The sequence below is a fragment of the Micromys minutus genome (genome assembly GCF_963924665.1).
Source record: "Micromys minutus genome assembly, chromosome: 21".
In the NCBI taxonomy this organism is placed as follows: Eukaryota; Metazoa; Chordata; class Mammalia; order Rodentia; family Muridae; genus Micromys; species Micromys minutus.
Genome location: NC_137956.1, coordinates 40,764,048 through 40,786,051, shown reverse-complemented (window position 1 = coordinate 40,786,051; position 22,004 = coordinate 40,764,048). Strand labels below are relative to the sequence as shown.

The following is a 22,004-nucleotide window of genomic DNA, read 5'->3' as shown; positions in this document are numbered from 1 at the left end:
CCTGGGGAAAGCATGGGGATTGGCTGAGACAGGAGGGCACCAGAACACCGCTGGTAGAGTCAAGCCTCTCATCTGACCGTGGAAAGTCTCCTAGAAAGAAAGAGGGTCAAGGGAAGACACAGGGAAGGGGCCTTGGGAATATGGGAGCTGCTGAACTGCTAGGTTCACAAAGCAGGGACTTCAAGTCCCAATCAGCTAGAGAGACCGGCCAGCAGTTAAGAGTGTGTGCTGCTCTTTCAGAAGCCCTGAGTTTGATTCCCAGTAGCCACACCTGGTGGCCCATAACCACTTGACACTCCAGCTCTAGGGGGAATCTTAGCCCTCTTGCCTCCATCGGTACCCACACTCACGTGCACACACGCACACATAAATGACAATTTTTTAAAAAGAGGAAATTATAAGGGAAACAAGGGAACAACCTCCAGGATCACACGACAAAGCCATAGAGTAAGAGTATCAGAGAAGGCTCAGCTTGAGAAACGGCCAAGTTTTATGAAGGAGGTGTTCTAAAGGGCTTTGGTCCAAATCAAGAACAGTATAACTTCAGATGGCTCAAAAAGTTCAAGAGCATCTTCATTGAACAACTGGGGAAAAAAACCCAAAGTGGGCCAAGGACCCTTCCCCATAGTCCCTCTGTCCTGAAGTCCTGTTCAGCCTCCGATGTCTGCTTCTTCTGAGGGTGGAGCAGAGAGGAGGGAGAAATAGCCTTTAGGAGTGGTTGTTATAGAAACAAGAGCCACAGGGAGCCCAAGGATACCAGCAGAATGTAGCCAGTGAGGATGAATGGGCTCAGGAAGGAATGGACAGCCATGCTGGTAAACTTCAAGTCGCCAATATGTCTCTTGATCCACTGGGTGAAGTGGGAGGTGCTGGTGTAGATGCTTGGAAATTGGCGACGGCCACAGCCAAAGTTCCAGCTGACCACGCCCATCTGGACCCAGGTCTTGTTCATCTGGCAAACCAGGGAGCTGCCGGAAGTGTCCTGCAGTGGGAGGGGACAGGAGGCTTCAAGTAGCAGCAATATTTGTTAGAGTAGGTCTTTGTTATCCTCAAGGCTGAGTTCTAAGAACGAACCTATTCTGTGACACAGAAATTCTGTACCAAGACCCAGGCTTGGGACCACACTGGTCGCTTCATTGTTCTGCTAGTTCTCTGACCACTGAGCCATCCTAAAGCCCCAGTGGGTCTCCAAAGGACAGTTGTTAATCTTCCCACAGCCTTGCTTACAGAGGTCTTAGAAGCTTTGACCAGCTCCTTTGCTTGTGTGCACAGACAGGCATATCCAGAAGAGGAACATTACAGTGTCATACATCAAAAGTTAACAGTAGGTTCCTTACTAGATCAAGAAAATTCTTTTTATGGACTTCTTGCTGCCCAGTGATAGAGCTTTCACCTAGGATGCATAGGTCCCTGAGTTCTGTCTCTAGCATAAGAAAAGGGGGTAGGGGAAGCCTATAACACTTGAAACTTTGATGAACCGGAAAAGAATTTATATACATAGATGTATATGATGTATACATCTATATCTATATCTAATAAAGCTCTGCCTAAGGACATAAGAGGAGACATACACTAGTGCAAAGCAACACACTTTAAAGAGAGACCTTTATGGGCCAGAGAGATAGCTCCTAGGTTATAAGCATGTGCTGATCTTCCAAGGACCCAAATTTTCCCAGAACCCATACCGCATTGCTCACAACTACCTGTAACTCTAGTTCCCAGGGGACAGACACATTCGGCCTCCATGGGAACCTGCACTGTATGGACAAACCCACTCATAGACAACACAGATATGTACCATTAAAAATAAAATGAAACATTTTTTTTTCAAAATGAAAGTTCAAAATCTACAATCCTGGAGAGGATTACAGTCAGTCTAATAATACATCTATGTAAAGACCATCCAGGAATAAAAGGACATCAAACATTGTTGGAACTAGATGGTGAATTAAGATGGAACATTTGGTGATAGGGGTGTAATTTAGTTGGGGGGATTCTTGCTGAATATGCACAAGGGCCTGGATATGATCCCCAGAATCATGTGAACTGGACATACGGGCAACCCCATAATCCTAGCTCTCAAATAGAAGCAGGAAGGTCAGATGTTCAATGTCATCCTCAAACACATGGAGTTTGAAGCTAGTCTGGACCATATAAATCCCATTCTCAAATAGAAATAAAGAAACCATCACCTCCCAAGAAGAATCTGAGATGATCTAGATATGTAGGACAATATTGTTTATATAAAATCAGCATATTTAACAGCACTAAGTATTTTTCAAAGGCACAAACATCTTTAAGGACATGCATGTTAAACAGGAAAACCAAGTCAGCATGGCGGAGCCAACAATTGTAGTATAGGAATCCTTGCTAGAGGTCTAGAGGAAGAAAGAACATGTAGAAAGACAAACAGATATCTGTTGGATGTGGGCACGTTCCTTTTGCCCCAAAAATAAAACTGTAACTCAGCAACAAATATCTTTTTAATGGAAAAACAAAATGATAACCTTCAAAAATGGAAACAGAATTTCAGTCTATAATTAGATGTAGCAGCATAGAATGTCACATCACAAAGGCCTTAAAATGTGGTCTACACATGGCAAATTTTAATTTTAGCATCAAACAAGAGAAGGAAAATAAATTACTCATTAGGATCAACAATCATTTGTCACTGAGTGTTAGGCTCAAAATACTTTAAAAGGAATTATTAAGGACAAATCAAATTTTAGAAAGCAAAGAAGAAATCATTAACTTGTGGAATGAAGCTGGGGCTAGGAGTAGGGGTGGAGAAACAATTACCCTGTGGTTTGAATGAAAACAGAGAAGAGAACCTAAACCTAGAGAAAAATGTTCTCTCCCAGAACTTTAAGACTATTTACAACTTCTATTTTGTGGATTTAAAATTCTGGTTGAGGCGAATGATTTCTAAGGAAATGCAAAGTATTTAAACTAATTGGTGAAGGGACTTGCAACCCAGCCTGGTGACCTGAGTTTGATCCATAGAACCACATGGTGGAGAAAGAAACCAACTGCCACAAGTTGCTCTCTGTGCATAGATAGCAACCATGCATACCCCTAGGCCTCAACACACACATGCATAAAGAAATGTAATTAAAAACTTGGAAGACGGATAGGAAATCTGAATAACCCAACAGCTCTGTGTAAGACAACTTAAAATAGTGTCCCAGAACAATCCCTCAGTAGAAAACATGTCTATGTTCCTGAGCCACTTCAACCCAGCCTTCAAAGAAGAGGTCATTTCTGTTACTTCAAATGTTCCAAAATGTGAACAAATTATTTCCCAAGTGAAGCATGTGTAGTTCTCATGCTAAAACTCACCAGAGGAAGTGACTTTTTCTAAACACTTAAAAAATTTTTTTGTTTTATTTTATGTGTGAATGTTTCGCTTACATATATATCTGTGTAGTTACATGTGTACTCAGAGGTCATAGAGGGTGTCGGATCCCCTAGACCTGGAGTTATGGATGATTATCAGACACCAGTGGGAGCTGGGAATCAAACAGGGTCTGCAAGAGCAAGCATCAGTTGAGGTTTGATCTTTTGATATGTACTGTGATGATAAATACTGGACCCCAAGGTCTGGTTGCTTTTGGAAATGAGAGAATCCAACTGTTCAAGATGACCTTGCTCCCTGGTTTAAAACTGTTGGTTAAATAAAGATGCCAACAGCCAATAGCTGAGCAGAAGAGACTTAAGTGGGGTTTGGGGTTTATAGGCTTGGAGTCTGAGGAGACCACGAGGAAGAAGAGGAAGGTAGAGAGAGAAGACGCTATGGGATAAAAATCTTAAAATCGGGCTGGAGAGATGGCTCAGTGGTTAAGAGCACTGACTGCTTTTTCAAAGGTCCTGAGTTCAATTCCCAGCAACCACATGTGGCTTGCAACCATCTGTAAAAGGATCAGATGCCCTCTTGTGTCTCTGAAAACAGCGACCATGTACACACATAAACTAAATAAATAAATCTTTAAAAAAAAAATCTTAAAATCATGACCACGAGGGATGGCCAATTGGGAGTTAAAAGCAGCCCAGATGGAACATGATAAGTAACAACTTGGTTACAGATAGGAATGTAAATCCCAATAGCACAGAGGGTAGATTTCTGCTCAGCTGTAGTGCTGATTAAGGTTTATTATAAATATAAAGGCTGCGTATCTTTATCTGGGAACTGAATGATCAAAGAAAGGGCAGAAGCCTCTGACTGAGATTAAATCCACTCAACAACACAACTGCTCTTAACTGCTGAGCCAGCTCTAAACATCTTAAAGTGGTAGTAAAAAAGGCTATGTGGTTTTTAAAAAAAATCAACTACTGACAAAAATATATTTATATAGTTTTATTCCAAAATGCTTTTAAAAATCTATACATGATATCTCTTTTTTTAAAAATAAAGTTGTAAGGAAAAAAATCTATACATGTATCTTTAAAAAAGAAAGTTGTAAAAAAAAAAAAAAAAAAAAAAAAAAAAAAAAAGGCTACATGGTTTATTCCACACAATTGATTATTGCCTGAGACCAGGCTCCTCTGGACCTGACTTTACCATAGAGCCCAGCTGTGTTTATTGAATGTAAATAAATTAAACCCAACTAGCTGTTTTTTTTTTTTTTAGTGTAGGAGATTCTAGATAATGCTATCTTAGGGTATATTAGCGGCTAAGTTAAAGAAAGAACCTACAAAGTCCCTCCAGTTAGACTTGTGGGTAAACTTTCCATAATCCTTTGGTGTGTCAGTGACTCATATGCTTTTGTTTCTTTTCTCAGACATTCTGTCAGGCACTAAGAATGATTTTTAACTTACATACTTTTGGGCATATAAACCTTTGGTCCAAGAGATACTTACCTTTTTACTTGTAAACAAAATATGTTTCCATATAAAGAACTTATCTTCCAAAGGAGTTCTATGTTTTGAATTCAGGAGAGTCGAGACTTAAGAGAAAAATTAAAACATGTTCTCAGGAAAACATGAGTCTGGGGACTGGGGAGATGGCTCAGAAGAGTGTTGCTCTTACAGAGGACCCAGGTTCAGTTCCCAGTGCTCACAACCATCTGTAACATCACTTCCAGGGGATCTAACAGCTTTATAAGCACCAGCTGTAGACATTGCACACAGACATATATGCAGGCAAAACACCTATACACTTAAAATAAAGTATTTTAAATAAGAAAATGAAGGACGCATCTCAAAAGCATTATTGACTAGAAGAAGCAGTGGCTGAAGCTTATAGAATGATACTATGTCTGTGAAACTGTTTGCTGGGGCTTGACCCAGATGGGCAGGCAGGTGGCTGACATTCAGGAGCATTAAAATGGCTGCAGAACTGGGCGTGGTAGCACAAGACTTTAATCCCACCATTTCAGCATGCAGAGGCAGGTAGGTCTGTGAGTTCAAGGCAAGTCTGACTGGTCTAAATGGTGAGTTCCAGGCCTGCCAGGGCTATAGCATGTGATTCCTTCTAAATAAAAAAAAATGTCCATGGGTAAGGGGCAAAAAAAGAAAATCACCCCTGGAATGGTCTGAATGAAAATGGCCCCCATACACTTATGTTTGAATACTTCCTCTGGAAGGATTGGAGGTGTGGGCTTGTTGGAGGAAGTGTTACAGGGGTTAGGCATTGAGGCTTCAAAAGCCTCCAGCCACCTCCAGAGTGTTCTCTGCTTCCTGTTTGTGATTCCAGATGTGAATGCTCAGCAGCTGCTCCAGAGACAGGCCTGCCTGACTGCTACCATGTTCCCTGTTGTGATCATGATAGACTGTCATCTTTCTAGAACCATAAACCCCACATAACTCTTCTAGAAGTTGCTCTGGTCATAGTGCATTAGCACAGTCATAGATAACTAGTTAATACAACTCCTCTCCCTACACCCATACTGGAAAATAGAAGCTCGGACTTCTGTACTGGGTTTCTGGTGGCCGCATGTAAAGGAATGTCAAGCCAAGAACTGAGGATGCTGCATGCATTTAAACCCAGCACTTGGAAGGCAGAGGCAGGTGGATCTCTGTGGGGTTGAGGCTAGCCTGGTCTACATAGTGAATTCTAGGATAGCCAGGGCCATGTAGAGAGACCTTGCCTCAGTATGACCCACATGCTGCCTGTTCCCCACCCCATCTACACAGTCCGCACCTGACAAGTGTCGAGACCCCATTCTGAGCTTGTACATAACATGTCGTTCCCAATGAACTTCTTCTGGTTATTCAGCAGGAGGAACTGGTATCGATGATTGCAGATTTCATTGTTCACAATCCTGACAGCCAAGCCTTGGACACTATAGGGAGTCTTTGGGGCTCCTATGGAGAGAGGACCTAGTCATGACTTCAACTTTGGGACCTATTTCCAACTCAGAGTCACTTACATTTGTGCATGAGGTCATATGCTGAGATGTTCATTCATAAAAGCTGCTGGACTTTCAAAATTGTTCCCATTCATTGAGAAAATTAAGACAAGATCCAAGGATGGCTCTTGCCTTTCATCCCAGCATTCAGGAGGCAGAGGCAGGTGGATCTCTGTGAGTTTGAGGCCAGCTTGGTCTATATAGTGAGTTCCAGGATAGTTAAGGCTATGTAGAGAGACCTTGCCTCAAAAACAAACAACTAAACTAAAACAAAAACAAGTGAAGGAGAAGTCTCCCAGGGGTTTAGGGTGAAATCCAACTATCCAGTGGGAACAAGAAGATAGTTTCCCAACAGTTCTGGGTCTGTGACAATCATTGGTTCACTGCTCCTGGGAAAGGCAGCAAGACCCTAGACGGCTAGATACAACACCTGCTGCCTATCGAGAGGTTGATGAACTCCAAGCAACACCAACAGGGCTGCATCTCTGAGGGTTATGGGTAGAAACTGACTAGAGAGGTCACCTCTATGCCCCATCTGCCAATACAGATTGCCTATGACCAGCCAAAGGTTTAATTTTCTACTATAGGATTCGATCTAATTTGGCTTTGGGGGTTGGTGAGATGGCTTAGGAAGTACATCAAATCTGAACAACTGAGCTTGATCCCTGTGACCTATGGGATAGAGAGAGAGAACTAACTCCTTGAAAGTTGTCCTCTGACCCTCAAGTACACACTGACTGTGGGACATGTACATTAGCACAGGTACACACACACACAGGTACACACACACACACACACACACAGGTACACACACACACACACACACACACACACACACACACTTTGACTATGGAAGCTGAGGTCCTCATGGACCACTTGTCTCTCTTAGACTTGGACGCTGTGTATATCTTTGGGCTCAGGAAATGCTCGCAGACCACAGAGTGAATGAGGAAGTGAGTGAGCGACCCCATGACTGCGTTCTGCAGAGACCTCTGCTCCACTGCACTCACCTTGGGCTTTTTCGAGTCCCCACCCGATGACCCAGCACATGGTGCCAATGCTTGGCTTGAAATTGGCTGTGGGGAGACAGATCGGCTGGATGAAGGGGGACCAGGTGACAGGATACTTGAGCTTCAGGATGGCAATGTCATGAGACATGTGATTGATGAAATTCTCGTGAATCACAATGCTAGTGACCAGGAGCTCTGCAGAGCTGTTGTCTGGGAGGGTCTGGACTCCTACCTTCACAGTGTAGTTATCCGGGTTCTTGGATCTGCAGGCCCAGAGAAGAGGCAGATCACTAGCAGGAAGGCCATGAGTGACTAGAGAGATAAGGGTCAGAGTGATAGGATCCCTCGGGTAATGTCCTCCATCCCCAAACCCCCAGATTCACCGAGACCCATTCCTGCTTCTCCATTTCCCCCCGCCAAGGCCTGAAAACCCCAGATGAGGATGCCCCTGAGCTGACCTTTGTAAGCAGTGTGCAGCTGTGAGGATCCAGTGGGGGTGGATGAGGGAACCACTGCAGACATACATGCCCAGGAACAGAATGCTCACCTGCCATGGCCACTTGCCTACCTCTACCACCTTCCCATTTACCACCTTGCAGGTGATGTTGGTCTGACCACAGGACCAGAACCAGGGTCCTGAGGAAAGAATGGAGAGAGGGGTGCAAAGGGTGGCTCTGACCCCACAGGTCACGGCAGACTGTCAAAGCATCTTCCAGCCCTGTCCCAAGGAGTCACTGCTGTGTGCACAGTCAGGACGGACTGAGCTACCACCTCAAAACAGGTAACCACAGACCCAGAAGCAGCTGGAGGACCCCGTTTTAAAGAAACGCTCTCAAACAGTAAAGTCCAGACAACTGTCTGATGCTTGTTATGGTTATGAGCAATCATCCCAGGTCTCATTCTTGCCCATGGTTTGTACGGATGACTTAGAAAAAGAGGAAAGAATCACTAGAGGGGTGGAATCATCTTAGAGCCTCATGCCCAGGATTCCTGTTGGTTGTACCTAAAAATACATGGAGAGTATTGGTTTTTTGTTTTATTTTGTTTTGATACCAGGTTTTTCTGTGTAGCCCTGGTTATCCTGGAACTTTGTAGGCCAGGCTGGCCTTGAACTCACAGTGATTCTCCTGTCTCTGTATCCCAGGTAAAGTCATATGCAACCACTGCCTGGTTTTCAACATCTCTCTCTCTTTTTAAAGATTTATTTATTATATCTATGTACACTGTAGCTGTCTTCAGACACACCAGAAGAGAGCATCAGATCCCATTATAGATGGTTGTGAGCCACCATGTGGTTGCTGGGAATTGAGCTCAGGACCTCTGGGAGAGCAGTCAGTGCTCTTAACTGCTGAGCCACCTCTCTCCAGCCCCCTTTTCTTTTCTTCTCTTTCTTCTCTTCTCCTCTCCTTTCTTCCCCTTCTCTCCCCTCCCTTACTTCTCCTCCCTCTCCTCCCCCTCTCTCCTCCTCTCCCTTCCCTCCCCTCCCTTTCTCTCTTTTCTTCTCTTCTCTTCTCTTTCCTCTCCTCTTCTCTCTCCCCTTCCCTGCCCTCCCCTCTCCCCTCTTTTTCTGCAGTGATGTTGTATTGTACAACTATAACCATCATAGCTCATACCCAGAAAGCAGAGAGGCTTGCCTGACCCCCCCCCCCCTTGGCCTCAAGAACAGGAACAGGAGGATCAGAGTTTGCATTGAACTGGAGCTAAGATTGAGATTTTTTTAGTTTTTTGTTTTGCCTTTTTATTATTTTGTTCTATTTTTATGTGTATGGTGTTTTGCTTGTACATATGTCTGCACATCATGTGTGTGCCATACTCAGAGAGGATATAAAATTCTCTGAAACTGGAGTTAAAAATGGTTGTGAGATGCTTGACCTGGGTGCTGTCGATCAAACATGGGTCCTCTGGAAGAGCAGTCAGTATTCTTAATCAATTGACCATCTTTCAGTCCCTTCCCCTCCTCCCCCTCCTCCTCCTTCTCCTCCTCCTCCTTCTTAAATACATGGTTTATGTAGCCTAGGCTAGCCAGCCAAAGTAGCCAAAGATGATGTATAATCTTGATTTTCCTTTCTCTCTCTCCCAGGTGCTGGGATTACAGATGTGCGCCATCATACACAGTGGGAGTAAAGTTTGCTGTTCTTGTTGGGGGAAGCTTTTGTTGCTGTTGTCTTGTTTTACATGGGACACACGTGGTCACTGAGCTCCTCCAACAGGTGGAACTGGATCACTTCACACCATCAGATGCTGCCATGACACAGTCTTCTTCCTTCTGCAGTACGTCATGCAACGTAGAGGCAACAGCTACATTCTGGGAGACTGTGGTGAGGATGATTGAGGAGCGATGGATAACTAGCATCCAGGATGAACTACACATTAGCAAATAACAACAACTAGGTCCTACCTTGTCCTTGTTGAAATCACTATGGTGTGGATGTAATTTGTGTGTCCCTCTGAAGGTCCAAATATAGAGTTGGTCCTCAGGAAGTGATATAGAGTAGTGTTTAGACCTAAGAGCTGTTGTGTAAGCATGAGGACCTAATGGATTCCCAGGCAGACATGTCAGTGGACACACCTGTGACCCCAGTGCTTGCAGGCCAACACAGGTAGAGCCTAGGAGCTCTCTTGGCAGCCAGTATGACTGAAAGACCCCATCTCAAAAGAATATGGTAGGGAAGTAGTTGAGAGAAACATCTTGATTTTAGTCTCCAGTCTATACATGCACCTGTGTAGGTGAACATGCTCCCACAGGGGTGAGATGTGGTGGAAGGGGGTCTTTAGATCAGTATGGACATGTCCTCAAAGGAGTCTAGGACCCCACCAAGCCTCTCTCTGCTTTCTGACTTTATATAAGTACCCACTCCCAGGAAGGCAGTTGCTACCTTCACTGAAAGGTGGTTCTCCCATCCCTAACATCCATCTCATGTGACAAATCTTTAGACTTCCCCAGCTCCTGCTACTCTCAGAGGTAAATGTTCCCTTTTCATGGACTCCTGTGGCCAAGATGTTTTTACTTTCAACTACTGGCATTCTGTACAGATCCCTACGTCTCCACACAGTACTGTCTTACTCTCTGGATGCTCAGCTCATGTCCCCATCCCTTCTACATGCCTGTCTCCTATCTCTGTCTCCCCCCCACTCCAGAGAGCCACATTCCTAGACTTCCTCGTACACAATGGTAAGCTCATGGCCATCCATTGTTGCTGCCGCTGTTTCTTCTTTATGAACACAGTGGTGGGTTTTTGTTGTTGTTGTTGTTGTTTTTAATGAGAATGGCCCTCGCAGGCTCATATATTTGAATGCTTTTCCATAGAAACTGTTTGAGAAGGATTAGGAGGTGTGGCCTTGTTGGAGGAAATGTGTCAGGTTTCAGAAGCCCACACCAGTTCCAATCTCTGCCTGCAACTCAAGGATCAAATGTGAGTCTCAGCTACTGCTCCAGCACTGTGCCGGACTTCCTGAAACCATGCAACCCTCCATGATGATCAGAGTTTAAGCCTGTGAAACTGTAAGCAAGCCCTCAATCAACTGCTTCCTTTTAAAACTTGCCTTGAGCATGGTGTTTCATCACAGCAATAGAACAGTGATCAAGACCTTTTTGTCTCTGATTTTAGTCTATCTCAATCAAGACCAGTGTTGATAGTCAGGGGAGGGCTTAAGAAGTGTGTCCCTCCTTTACCTATAAAGCAGCAACCCTAGAGAGTTTCACCAGTCTCACAGTGACAACTCTGGAGGCAAGGCTGGCCCTTTTCTCAGTGTTTGCCACCCTCTGTAAGAGCACTGGGTTTCAAAGATCAGCTCTTTCAAGATCTGTGTCCAAGACAGCACTGACCCCAATCTTCCTCTAGACCTTATACAGGACACATGGGATTCAGTTTGGAGATGCTAACAGCAGGTATCAGCACCAAGAAGGGAGCATGATGGGTTGGTTTTAATATTTTTATGATTATTTTTTTTAACTCTGCCTGTGTATGTCTATGTGTTTGCATGTGCATGTGAATGCAGGTGGATCCTTTGGCACTAGAGTTATAGGCTCTAACTCATGTGAGCTGCCTCAGATGTGGGTGCTGGAAACCAAGCCTAAGTCCTCTGGAAGAACAGTACATTCTCTTAACAACTGAGCCATCTCCGCAGCCACCATAGCTCCTTAGTGCCCTTTGTGTGCAGTGTGTTGCTGATCAACCTTGTCCCGTTATCACTTTTCCATCCATAGCAGGCGCTCTGGGGTTCAAATGAATTCCAGTTCAGACCTTGATGCTCTGTCTTGACAGTCTAGAAGCTAAGTACCACCACTTACAAATAGGATCCCATTCCTGTGTGTGTGATTATTGACTTTGTGGACTCTGTTCCTGTAAGATCATAGCTGAGTCCCACCCCTCATCAGAGGCATGGTAGGCAGCTTGCTCCCATGCCATACACACCCTAACCACCCCAAAACTTCACGACTGCCTAAGTAGAGTGAAGTTCAGGGCTTGGTCACTCATTCAACAGTGTACTAGTCCAGGAGAGAGGCTGCCACACAGTGATGGAAGAAGATAGTACCCAAGCTTGGGGACATGTACACCATTCCCAGTTACCAGCCCAGCTAGCTTCCTGTCAGGAACAAATGTATAGCTGGCAGGTGACTCAAGGTAGGGCTGCTACCACAAAAACAAAACAAAACAAAACAAAACCAAAACCAAAAAACCAAAAAAAAAAAAAAAAACAAACAAAAAACAAAAAACAAAAAAACAACCAACCAAACAAACAAACAAAAGCAAAACCCAAAAACCAAAAAAATCCACGACCTTTCTCAGGAAGAGACTGGATATCCGCTGCTACTCAAATATTTCAATCCCAAAGCTTCTATGGGAAGCTTTCTTTGGTTTTGTTATTTGTTTTGGTTTGGTTTTGAGTCTTGGTTCTACCACACACAAAGCACTAAAGCTGGACCCAGGTTTCCTGTGTGAACCAGGGGCCCCAGCACCCACCACTGAGATGTAAATTGTCTCATCAGGGAATTGGTGTAGGGAGAGGGGACACTCAGACACCACAGTCATTGTCGTAAGTCCCAAGACTCCCAGACAAACGCATCTGTACTGTGGATGTTAATTTGTTCCCTCTTTTTGTTCCCTCATGTTTGTGGTCATCCTGAAAACTGATGCTGCTGCCACCCTGTACAGGACATGTGGGTCATGGAAGGTCACAGCTCACACCCATCCCATCAGTCCCACTACTGACAGGTGGAGGCCCTGCAGGCCTGAGGACAACCCATGTAGACACCAGGCTCTCAGATCCCTCCTAGTCTCCGTCCTACCTTCCATATAGGGCAGATTATTAATTCTGGCAGAAGAAAGTGGAGGTGAGAGGAGACCCTGAGGATCCACTGATCCACACGCCATGGTGTCCAGCCCTTACTGCTCCTTAGAACGAGATGGAGCGTCTCCGTGGTGCAAGGATTCTAGAACTCAGTTGTTTACTTAGGATCGAAGAAGGCAGGCCTCTGCCCAAGGGTAGGGACCCACCCTGCTGAAGCAACCTCAAGGGGTTGCCACAGCCATGGAGGGAGGCTGTTGGAGACCGCCCTGGAATGATGCTTTGGGGAGTCAGTGCTGAGCCTGTGACCAACAATCCCTGGTCCATTACAATGTCTCCTGAGCCCAGCTCTCAGCGAAGTCCTTCATGATGCCCCCAGGCTTATCTCTGAGCCTGTGACCTTATCCCTTACTGCTTTCTGATAGCACTAGGGGCAAGGTTTGTGACAGCGTCTTATGGTTAGCCCATGGAGCTCCCTAGAGTTCAAGTCAGCCTCCACTGATGAGACGCTAGAGAAACTGAGACGGGACTACTTTACAGAGCATACAACCAGTCTCTAGCTGGAGACTTGAGTTTTTCCTCAGGGACTGTACTTTCAAAAGAGAGCAGATTCTGGGGAGGGGGACGCGTGAGATGCTGGCGGTGGGGCTGCTGGGGAAGTAGTCACCTGTGGGCTTGAGCCTTTCTTCTTCAGCAGAATAAACAGTGTCTAGGGACATCTCCCCACCTCTCCACTTGAGGTATCTTCTTCCCTCAAGCATCCGTGCTCCTCCCAGTGACTATGATTGTACCCCATTTCTGCTGTTCCTTGCCACCCGTGGTGCTGAAGAGTGACACATTCTTACAGGCTGCTGAGGGGGAGGGGCGAACTGATGTGATTGATCACTGTGGGCAACCCTTTAGTAAAGCAGATGTACAGCAACCACAACACAGGCTTCACCCTGAGGATCAGTATAGAGGCCGCAGAAGGGAAGACTTCACAGGGGGCTGTGGGGAAGACTCTGAAAAGTGCCCACCTGCTGACTCAGAGAACGGATGGATGCCCATTGACTCCCAGCACTGAGTAGTCTACGGCTGCATGTGGCTCTGTGGAAATCCCATAACACAGATGGAAAAGGCCTCCGAAATAGATTTGCACTTGCTCTGTGATGTTCAAAATGAAGCAGATCAAACATTTTTTTCCCTTAGGAATTGGTGGTTGAAAATGCAGAACATGGTAGTTCCTATAGTCGGATGCTCTGGACACAGCAGAAAACAGAGGGGAAAGTGGAGAGAGAATTTAAAAGACAGAAACTCTCTGCCTCTGTGAAAAATAATACTTTCTTGTAAAAATATTTATTTTACTTTGTGTGTGTTTGCCTGAAAACAAAATATATATGGGCCCCACATGCATTCAGTACCCACAGAGACCAGAAGACACCCACCCCCACAGAACCGAAGTTATAGACAGTTGTGAGCACCACGTGTTGCAGGAAGGGTGTTGCTGGGGCTTCTGCAGCAGCAGCAAGTGCTCTTAACTGCTGAGCCATCTCTCCAGCCCCATCTTTCAAAAGACTTTCTTTTGAGAAGAAAGAGGTCAACAAAACAAATACAATAAAATAACACCAAGCACATTTGAAATCAAGCAATGAAAATGTATAAATTTTATAAGAAAAGTATTATGCGTTTATGGGTGGTTTTGCCTGTGTTCCTGGTACCCAAGGAGGCCAGAGAGGGCGTCAGATCCCCTAGAGCAGGATCGGCAGGTGGTTGTTAGCGGCTGCACAGATGCAGGATTTGATAGTGACATCTCTATCTGTTGCTATTCGTTCTCTTTCTTGGAAACCTCACCAGAGGGGCTCTGTTCTGCCCGGGACTATCTACAGGACTCCAGCTGACTCAGCTGCACCTTCGAAGGTAATCAATTTCTGCTGGGTGTTCTTAACACCTGATTCAGTGATGCTTATATCTCTATCTAATATCGATCATCTATCTATATCTCTAGTATCTATTGTTTATCTATCATTTATCTATTATCTATCAATCATCTATCATTTATTATTTATCTATCATCTATCTATCTATCCATCATCTATCTACCTATTATCCAACCATCTACCTAACACAATTTACTATTTTTTTTGTTTGATGTATACTTAATAAACTCACTCATTCAAAAACCAAAAGTACGGCTGTCGTGGATCTTTCTCCAAACCATATAAAACAGAACTCTCAGATGAGCAGACAAATCTTTATTTTGTGGTAAGCCTCTCAGAAACCCACCTACTGTGCAGGTGTAGCGTGTAGGAGATATTGGCAAGATTTGAAGAGCACAATTGGCAAGCAGGGCGCAGTCAGCTGTAGTACAAACTTTGTTCAACAAGTGTTTTTAATTCAAATGCACGAAGCACTCAGATTGGGCAATCAGGCCTTTGATGTGTTTTGTAACTCTCTACAGTGGGAGGACCCCCACTTTTCACAATCATTTTAGAGAGAGGAAAGAGAGAGAAAGAGAGGAAGGGGGAAAGGAGGGAGGGAAGGAAGGAAGGAAGCTAGCAAGACAGCTGAGTCTAGAATTCTGGCCATGGACTATTACAACTGTTGGCCCACAAGGCATATTTCATTTGCCCCCGGACACGATGACCACTGTACAAAGTCAGGAAACTGAGACCATAAGCCCAGGCCCTAATTCATATGTCCCAGTACTAGAAACACTGCAGAAACCATGAGCCCCATTACTAGGGGCTCCTCCCATCTACTCAACCCTCCAGAATCACCCCACAAAGGACAGGGTGGGGGAAAGATGAAAGAGAAGAGAGACAACTCATGCTTATACAAATTTAATCTCTGCTCTTGGTCTTACATTCCAGAATGTTCCTCCTGAGCTATCCTCCCCTTATCCTGGTCATTCAAATCAGGCCTAGCCCACCTACCACAGCCCACCCTGTGAGGATACCCAAGCAGGACCCAAGTTCTCCAGGGACCATTCCATTTCCACCCTGACTCCTGTGGGATATGGACATGCAACCGTGCTCAGTCATCTACCTAGGGCCATTCGGCAGAGGCAAAACAGGAAGAGGAAGGGGTAGGGGAAGTCATGGGCTCACTGGGAGCTGCAGCAGCCAGGGCAGAAGCAGAAGCCAGGAGATCCTGCAGGGCCCCAACAGCTCCCCATGGTTCACCTGCTCCTTGATCCATATGGCATATTTGGTGATGCGGGTGTATACACTTAGATTCAGTGCTTTGGTGCAGGACTTCTCCCATGAGAATATCCCAGCCAGAATCCATCTGCCATCAACCTCACAAGCCAGTGGTCCCCCAGGGTCTCCCTGGAGAAGACAAAGGACTAACGGAGGCTCTGCTGGGACCAAAGGACCTTACAATGCCCACCCTCCTCTCAGTTCTTCATGAGAGAATCGTTTCTCCAGGAGCTCACTAGCTAGGGCCCCTTTGGCTTCTCAGTTGGAGACCACACCTATGAGTGTAGCCAATAGCAATCATAAAGAATGGTGAGCGCAGAACCCAGAAAGAGGCCAAGCCCCAGATAACAGGCCCCCATCCCAGGACTCACTCCCCAAAAAGAGTTGCCAGAATGCTCCCAGAAACTCACGTAGCACTTGTTCTCCACATAATTGGTGGTACAGATCATGTTCTTCCGGATAAGGGGGATAAGTCGGGGAGAGGAGGTCTTCTTGTAGAAAATACGGTCACAGTGCTTGTTGTTTATAATGGATACCTCGGCCTCCCAAAGCTCTGGAGTCAGGGTCAACTTGTCTATAGGGAGCATAAGGGATAAGCCGTGACCCCCTCACTCCGCTCAGCCCTGGCTCTGTCCAGTGTCGTGGACCTTCCTAGCCTGCAGGTCAGCTGAGCTCAGCCCTACCACAGCTGCGCATGTTCCTTCCGCTGGTCTTTCTCTGCAGTGTGGGCCGGACACAGCAAGCCCCTCAGCAGGCGAAGCCTTGGTTCACGTGCAACTTGGGACTGTAACACTGTGATTTCTCTTTCCATGGGGTTTGTTTCCTTGGCCCCAGCTGACAGCATCGGGTCATCCATTGGGAGCTCAACTCAGATCCCCTGAACTCTGACTTGCTTGTTTTTGTTTTGTTTTTAAGACAGTCTCATGTGGCCCTGTCTGTATCAAGCTTATGTACTCGAGGTTGACTTCGAACCTGTCACTTCCTGCCTCCTCCTCCCTAACGCTGGATTATGGGTGGCATTCATCCACATATCTGGCTTCTTCGACACTTGCTCTGTCAGCCTCTGTACTGCTCACCCCAGTGCCCTATTCTGTGACTTCCTTTCATGTATTCCAATGCCAAGGGCTTAGAGTATGGCAGCTGTTTCAACTGTGGCCAGGGAGGGAGGGAGAAAAGGAGGGGGACTTGGTGACTTCCTAACTCATGCATTTCTCTAAAAGACAGATGGTCATCCCTAGCAGCCCAAGCAGCGTTAGCCTTACTGCAGGGCTGTGTGAACTATGACAGTGAACGCCGCATGAGGAAGGACCACAGCCATAACCTCCTCAAAGGCACCAAAAGGGAGAAGACAATAAAGACACAAAGGGACGTCCCCAACCCCATTCAACTTACCCGAGGAATGCTGCTTAGCCTGGCCCCAGCCAGTCACCCAGCACCTCTTCCCCGCCTCGAAGTTGAAGTTGTGCTCTGGGAGACAGATGGGCTGCACGTACTTGTTGAGCGTGGCGGGCGTCTCAAGACAGAGAAGGGCAATGTCGTTTCTGATGACGTTCCGGCCCCAGTACTTGGGATGCATAATGATGTCCCCCACGGGAATCCTCAGGGCCCAGGAGGAGCTGTTGGGCTGGAGCGTGCTGCTTCCCAACATCACTGAGTATTCTTTGTGGCTGCGGGGAGTTCGGGAGCCCACCTGGTAGACATCAGTTTCCCCGAACAACTACGCACCTGCCTCCTCCCAGGACCTTTTCTGTCTCTGAAGTCCACTCAGTCCGGGTTAATCCAGCCTGGGGTGCTCAAGGCCAAAGACATAAGAGCCCTCCCATTCGCAGTCACATTTTGAGTCAAGGTGTGTGGGTGTCAGTGTCCATCAATACTGCTGGTGTGTGGAGTGGTCTGGGTTTTCCTGATGCCCAGTTTAGGATACAGTCTCTATTGCTCGGGGTCCCATCCGAACCTAGTCAGAGCATCTTGTGAGATCTTGAGCCTGGCTCTTCCCATTCCTTCGTGTCCTCCCTCCTCCATGGTTTCCTGTTAGTACCGAGAGAGCTGGACTGGGCCCACAGTAGCTCTTGGTCTTTAGGTACATGGGCCATACTCACCCCTGGATGCAGTGAGCTGCGGACACCACCCAGCTCCGATCAATGAGGGCTCCTCCACACACGTGTTCATTCTCTACCTGAAGGCTCACCTCCCAGGGCCAGTGGTGGCTCTTCTCCAAGTTGTCAAGCCGCCAGCGTGAGCCACAAACTTCAGAACAGGTAAATGCAAGAGGATACAGAGTCCACAGAGAGGAAAATCAGAATGACCAGGAGCATGTCACCCATGGGGTCGAGTTGCCAATGCTGTAACATCAGGAACTTGTTCCCATTTCAAGGAGAAGGGACTGGTGGGTGGAGGATAGTGGACCCCAAGTGTACTGAACCAAACAACAGTTCAGAGATAAGAGCATAAAGAGGCAGAGAGAGTTTCAGCTGGAGGCTGAGATTCACAGAGGGAGACCTATGCCCAACCTCAAGACAATGCAGAAACAGAACAGGGGTTACAAGATGAGAAATGCTTTTCTTGCACAGGATCCTGTTCTTCAAAAGCTGTATACTGTTGGCTGCATCTCTTTGATGCCCCCTCGCCCCCAAGCTATGAACTTCTCTATAGGAGGTCTTTACCCTAAGCAGTCTGGAGCTCAGTCATTAGATTGTCTACTGGTCTACCAGTAGACAAGGTTTATAAATGAATTAATGAATGAATGAATGAGTGAGTGAATGAGATGTGTGCAGAGACTAAATAAAATGTGCTTTGGGGAGTGGTGGCAAATGCCTTTAATCTCAGCTTTCAGAAGGCAGAAGCAAACGGATCTCTGTGAATTCAAGGCCAGCCTGGTCTACACAGGAAGTTCCAGGATAGCCAGGGCTATGTAGAGAGATCCTGTCTCCAATAAACAGATAAAATAATAAAAATAAAAACAAAAGAATTTAAAAAGAGGAGACAGAAAACCCCAAAATATACTTATGAAAAGAAGGAGTGGGTTATGGGCAATAATAGCAAAGCAAAATTACAAACACGTTTGAAAGTGTCATCAGAACCGATGCTGTACTAACTTCAGACGTTAGTGGGGAGCTGGAGAGACTGCTCAGCGGTTGAGAGCACTTGCAGCTCTCCCAGAGACCCGGGTCTGGTTCCCAGCACTAACCAGTCAATTCACAACCATCTGAAGCACTAACCAGTCAACTCACAACTATCTGTAACTCTAGTTCTGGCTCAGTCTTGCACAGAAAGTAACAATAATACAAAAAAATAACAAAAACTATTGTATGTCCAAATAAAAAACATCTTCAGGGGGCTAAGGAGGCAGCTCAGCTGGTGAAGTGGTCGGTGTGCAGGTACAAAGACATGAGTTCAGTCCCCAGTACGGAGTGGGCAGACTGTTTGAGCTCACTAGCCAGTCTAGCCTAATCTGTGACCTCCCAACTAGTGACAGATTCTGTCTCCAGAAACAGAGTGGGTAGCCCATGAAGAACAACACCCGGGTTTGACTTTCGATCTTCACACGAATTTGTGTGGGTGGACACTCACACTTGTACACACACACACACACACACACACACACTCACACTCGTACACACACGCACACACGCACACAGACCCCATTGAAATGAGACTGAATTACAGAGGGAAAATTGAAAGGAGTGAGGCTTGGACAGAAGCAAGAACACAGTAAATCAACCCCGTAGTCAGTAGTGAATCTTGGTGGAGTCCTGAGCCCAAGGCAATGGAGTCCTATGACCCCAACCACACACTCCCTGGATTTAAGGGAAAAGACAGGAAGCCCCGGGAGCCTGGCTCTAGAGACAACAGCCCAAGAGGCTTGTTATGCAACTGTGGGAAAGGCTCAAAGCCTGAGCTGAATTCAAAGTGGTTCTGCATTCCCATGGAAGACCCAGGCACTCTTTGTTCCAAACAGTAGGGTTGTGTCCTGGCGGCTACACTCGCCATTCCTACCAAACCAGAAATGCTATTTAGGCAGAGACACTGAGAACATATTTTTCCCAGGAACTGAAATGTTCCCTGCCACGAGGCCCCATTGACCCACCTGGTTTAGTGTGCTCCTCACTGTAACCTGAGGAGAAAAGGAGGACAGACGTGAGGCAGGTACGTGTGGCAGGAGAGCAGTAAAGGGGCATGTCGTCGTCACCGTCATTGTCATCATCACCATCATCATCATCGTCATCATCATCATCGTCATCATCGTCACCATCGTCATCATCAACTAGTTTATTCACTCACTCACTGAGGAGTACCTAGTCTCATACTGTTCCCCAGTCTGAAGTCACACAGTGGGAAACAACTGTAGGAGGGCCTATCTGGAGACACATGTGAGATGGGGCAGGGCCTGGGCCAGAGGCATCAGGTGAATCCAGAAGATGTGGCAGGTGGAAGAGAGCTGAGAGGAGAGACAAAAACCAACATCTGTGGCGGAGGAGAAAGGTAGTGTGTGGGCAGGAGCAGCTCAGGGGGTAGCCGAGTTCATCTGGGGAGCAAAGCAGAGGGAGGAGGCAAGGAATCAAACGGCACTTTCAGAAACACCCTCACTTCAGAGATGAGCAGGCTAGGAGACCTGATGTGGGTACAGAGGAGAGAGGGGTTCCACTGGAAAAGAAGAGGCAGAACCCTCCCCCCCCCCCGTGTGTGTGTGTGTGTGTGTGTGTGTGTGTGTGTGTGTGTGTGTGAGATCCCAGCACTAAGGAGGTGGAGACAGGAGGTTCAGGACATTAAGGGTACCCTAGGGCTCACGAGACCTTATCCCCACATTTCACCAATGAAAGGAGAAAATAGGGGGTGGGGGTGGGAGGAAGGGGCTGAGGGAGAAGCCACAGGAAATAATTTTTAAAAAGGAGTGAGATGTAAAACAAACAAAACCAGGAACAGTGAGGGGAAGAACACGGCAGGAATTGGGCTGAGGATAACATGGAAACAAAGTGCCAGAGGGCAGTGCTAATGGCTCCTGGGGCAGGCTGGCCCTGGGAGAGAAGGCGGGAGAAAAGCAATGCAGACTTTGGGAGGTGGCTGAGCGTGACTTCTGTAAGCCCCGCCTCACGGCGTGGGGAGGGCCCTACTCCAGCCCCACCCCGCTCAGGAAGCACACTCCCTTTGGCCATCTGATTGGGAGGGATCTCTGGGGGCTGTCGGCACGGGAGTCTGAAAAGACAGCACTGGAGGGCTTGGCCTCGGCTGCTGATGGAAAGAAGCCAACGTTTAGAATAATATTCTCTCCAGAGGATGGAGACACGGAAGGCGGAAGGCGCCTGGACATGGAGAGAGGCCAGGGATGATACCCAGGAAGTTGTCTCCAGGAGGCCACGCATAGTTGTGGCCTGAGAAACTTAGGAGTGGCAGAAGAAAGGTGACAGCGAGGCGGGGATGGCACACAGATGTTTCCGGTGGCGGAAGGGAATAGCCAACCTGAGCAAGGCCGGAGGGGCGAGGACACAGACAAAAAGGATAACAGGGAAGGACGTGCCTGCCTCACCTAAGTTTGGCCGCGGAGTCAGCAACAGTAGCACAGCAAAGCAGTTTAGGATCCGGCGCCTCAAGGATCCAGGCCCAGCGTCCAGGCCGCGCAATGACGTAGCCATCTATGAAGATGTCCCTATGGACGGCAGAGATACCTCCGCCATGTTGTCACGTGTCCACACCCCAGTACGTGATGGCGTCTTAGATTCGTGACGGACCTGGTGCCAAGGGCCTGACCATGCCTCTTAAGGGCCTTTGAGTTCTCGCATCTGGACCCAGTCTGGTCCTTAAGATGACTTCAGATCCCTTGACTGGGACCGGGTCTCAGGTTCCTGATCTATAAAAGCACCCGCTAAGATCATGGTAGTGCATCCAGAGCCTAACTGGCCAAAGATCCCTGTGTTGGGATTGGCAGCTTCATGTCCAGCCTCAGGGTAACCTTGTTCTCGGCCTGCTGCGCAAGGAGTTTCAGTCACTATTGACGAGGACCAGGAAAGCCCAAGAAAGAAAATAACAAAACGGGTAGGAAAGACGGTTTTGAGAACGTAATGGCTAAACTGGATCTAAGACTAAATCAAGGCGGGAGCAGGGTGCTGGATAAGGAAGAGCGTTGGTCCTCTTCCACAAACCAGCAGTGGGACAGGATGTTACCACTGACAAGGGCTGGCTGG

General features: G+C 46.8%; 2 protein-coding genes across 2 annotated transcripts; both read right to left on the bottom strand.

The window, feature by feature from the left end:
* Positions 1-721: 721 nt before the first annotated feature.
* Positions 722-12,732, bottom strand: LOC308434417 (serine protease 46; the record flags this gene model as incomplete). The annotated part of the gene is made up of 5 exons (XM_080934688.1): positions 722-982; positions 6,140-6,303; positions 7,358-7,620; positions 7,816-7,993; positions 12,648-12,732. The coding sequence occupies 5 exons, from the start codon at positions 12,730-12,732 to the stop codon at positions 722-724; spliced, it is 951 nt and encodes a 316-aa protein (XP_080790814.1).
* A 2,988-nt stretch (positions 12,733-15,720) lies between these two features.
* Positions 15,721-21,455, bottom strand: LOC308434416 (inactive serine protease 45-like; the record flags this gene model as incomplete). Its single annotated transcript, XM_080934687.1, has 6 exons — positions 15,721-15,954; positions 16,236-16,399; positions 17,218-17,492; positions 17,925-18,072; positions 19,913-19,939; positions 21,350-21,455. The coding sequence occupies 6 exons, from the start codon at positions 21,453-21,455 to the stop codon at positions 15,721-15,723; spliced, it is 954 nt and encodes a 317-aa protein (XP_080790813.1).
* Between the last annotated feature and the right edge of the window lie 549 nt (positions 21,456-22,004).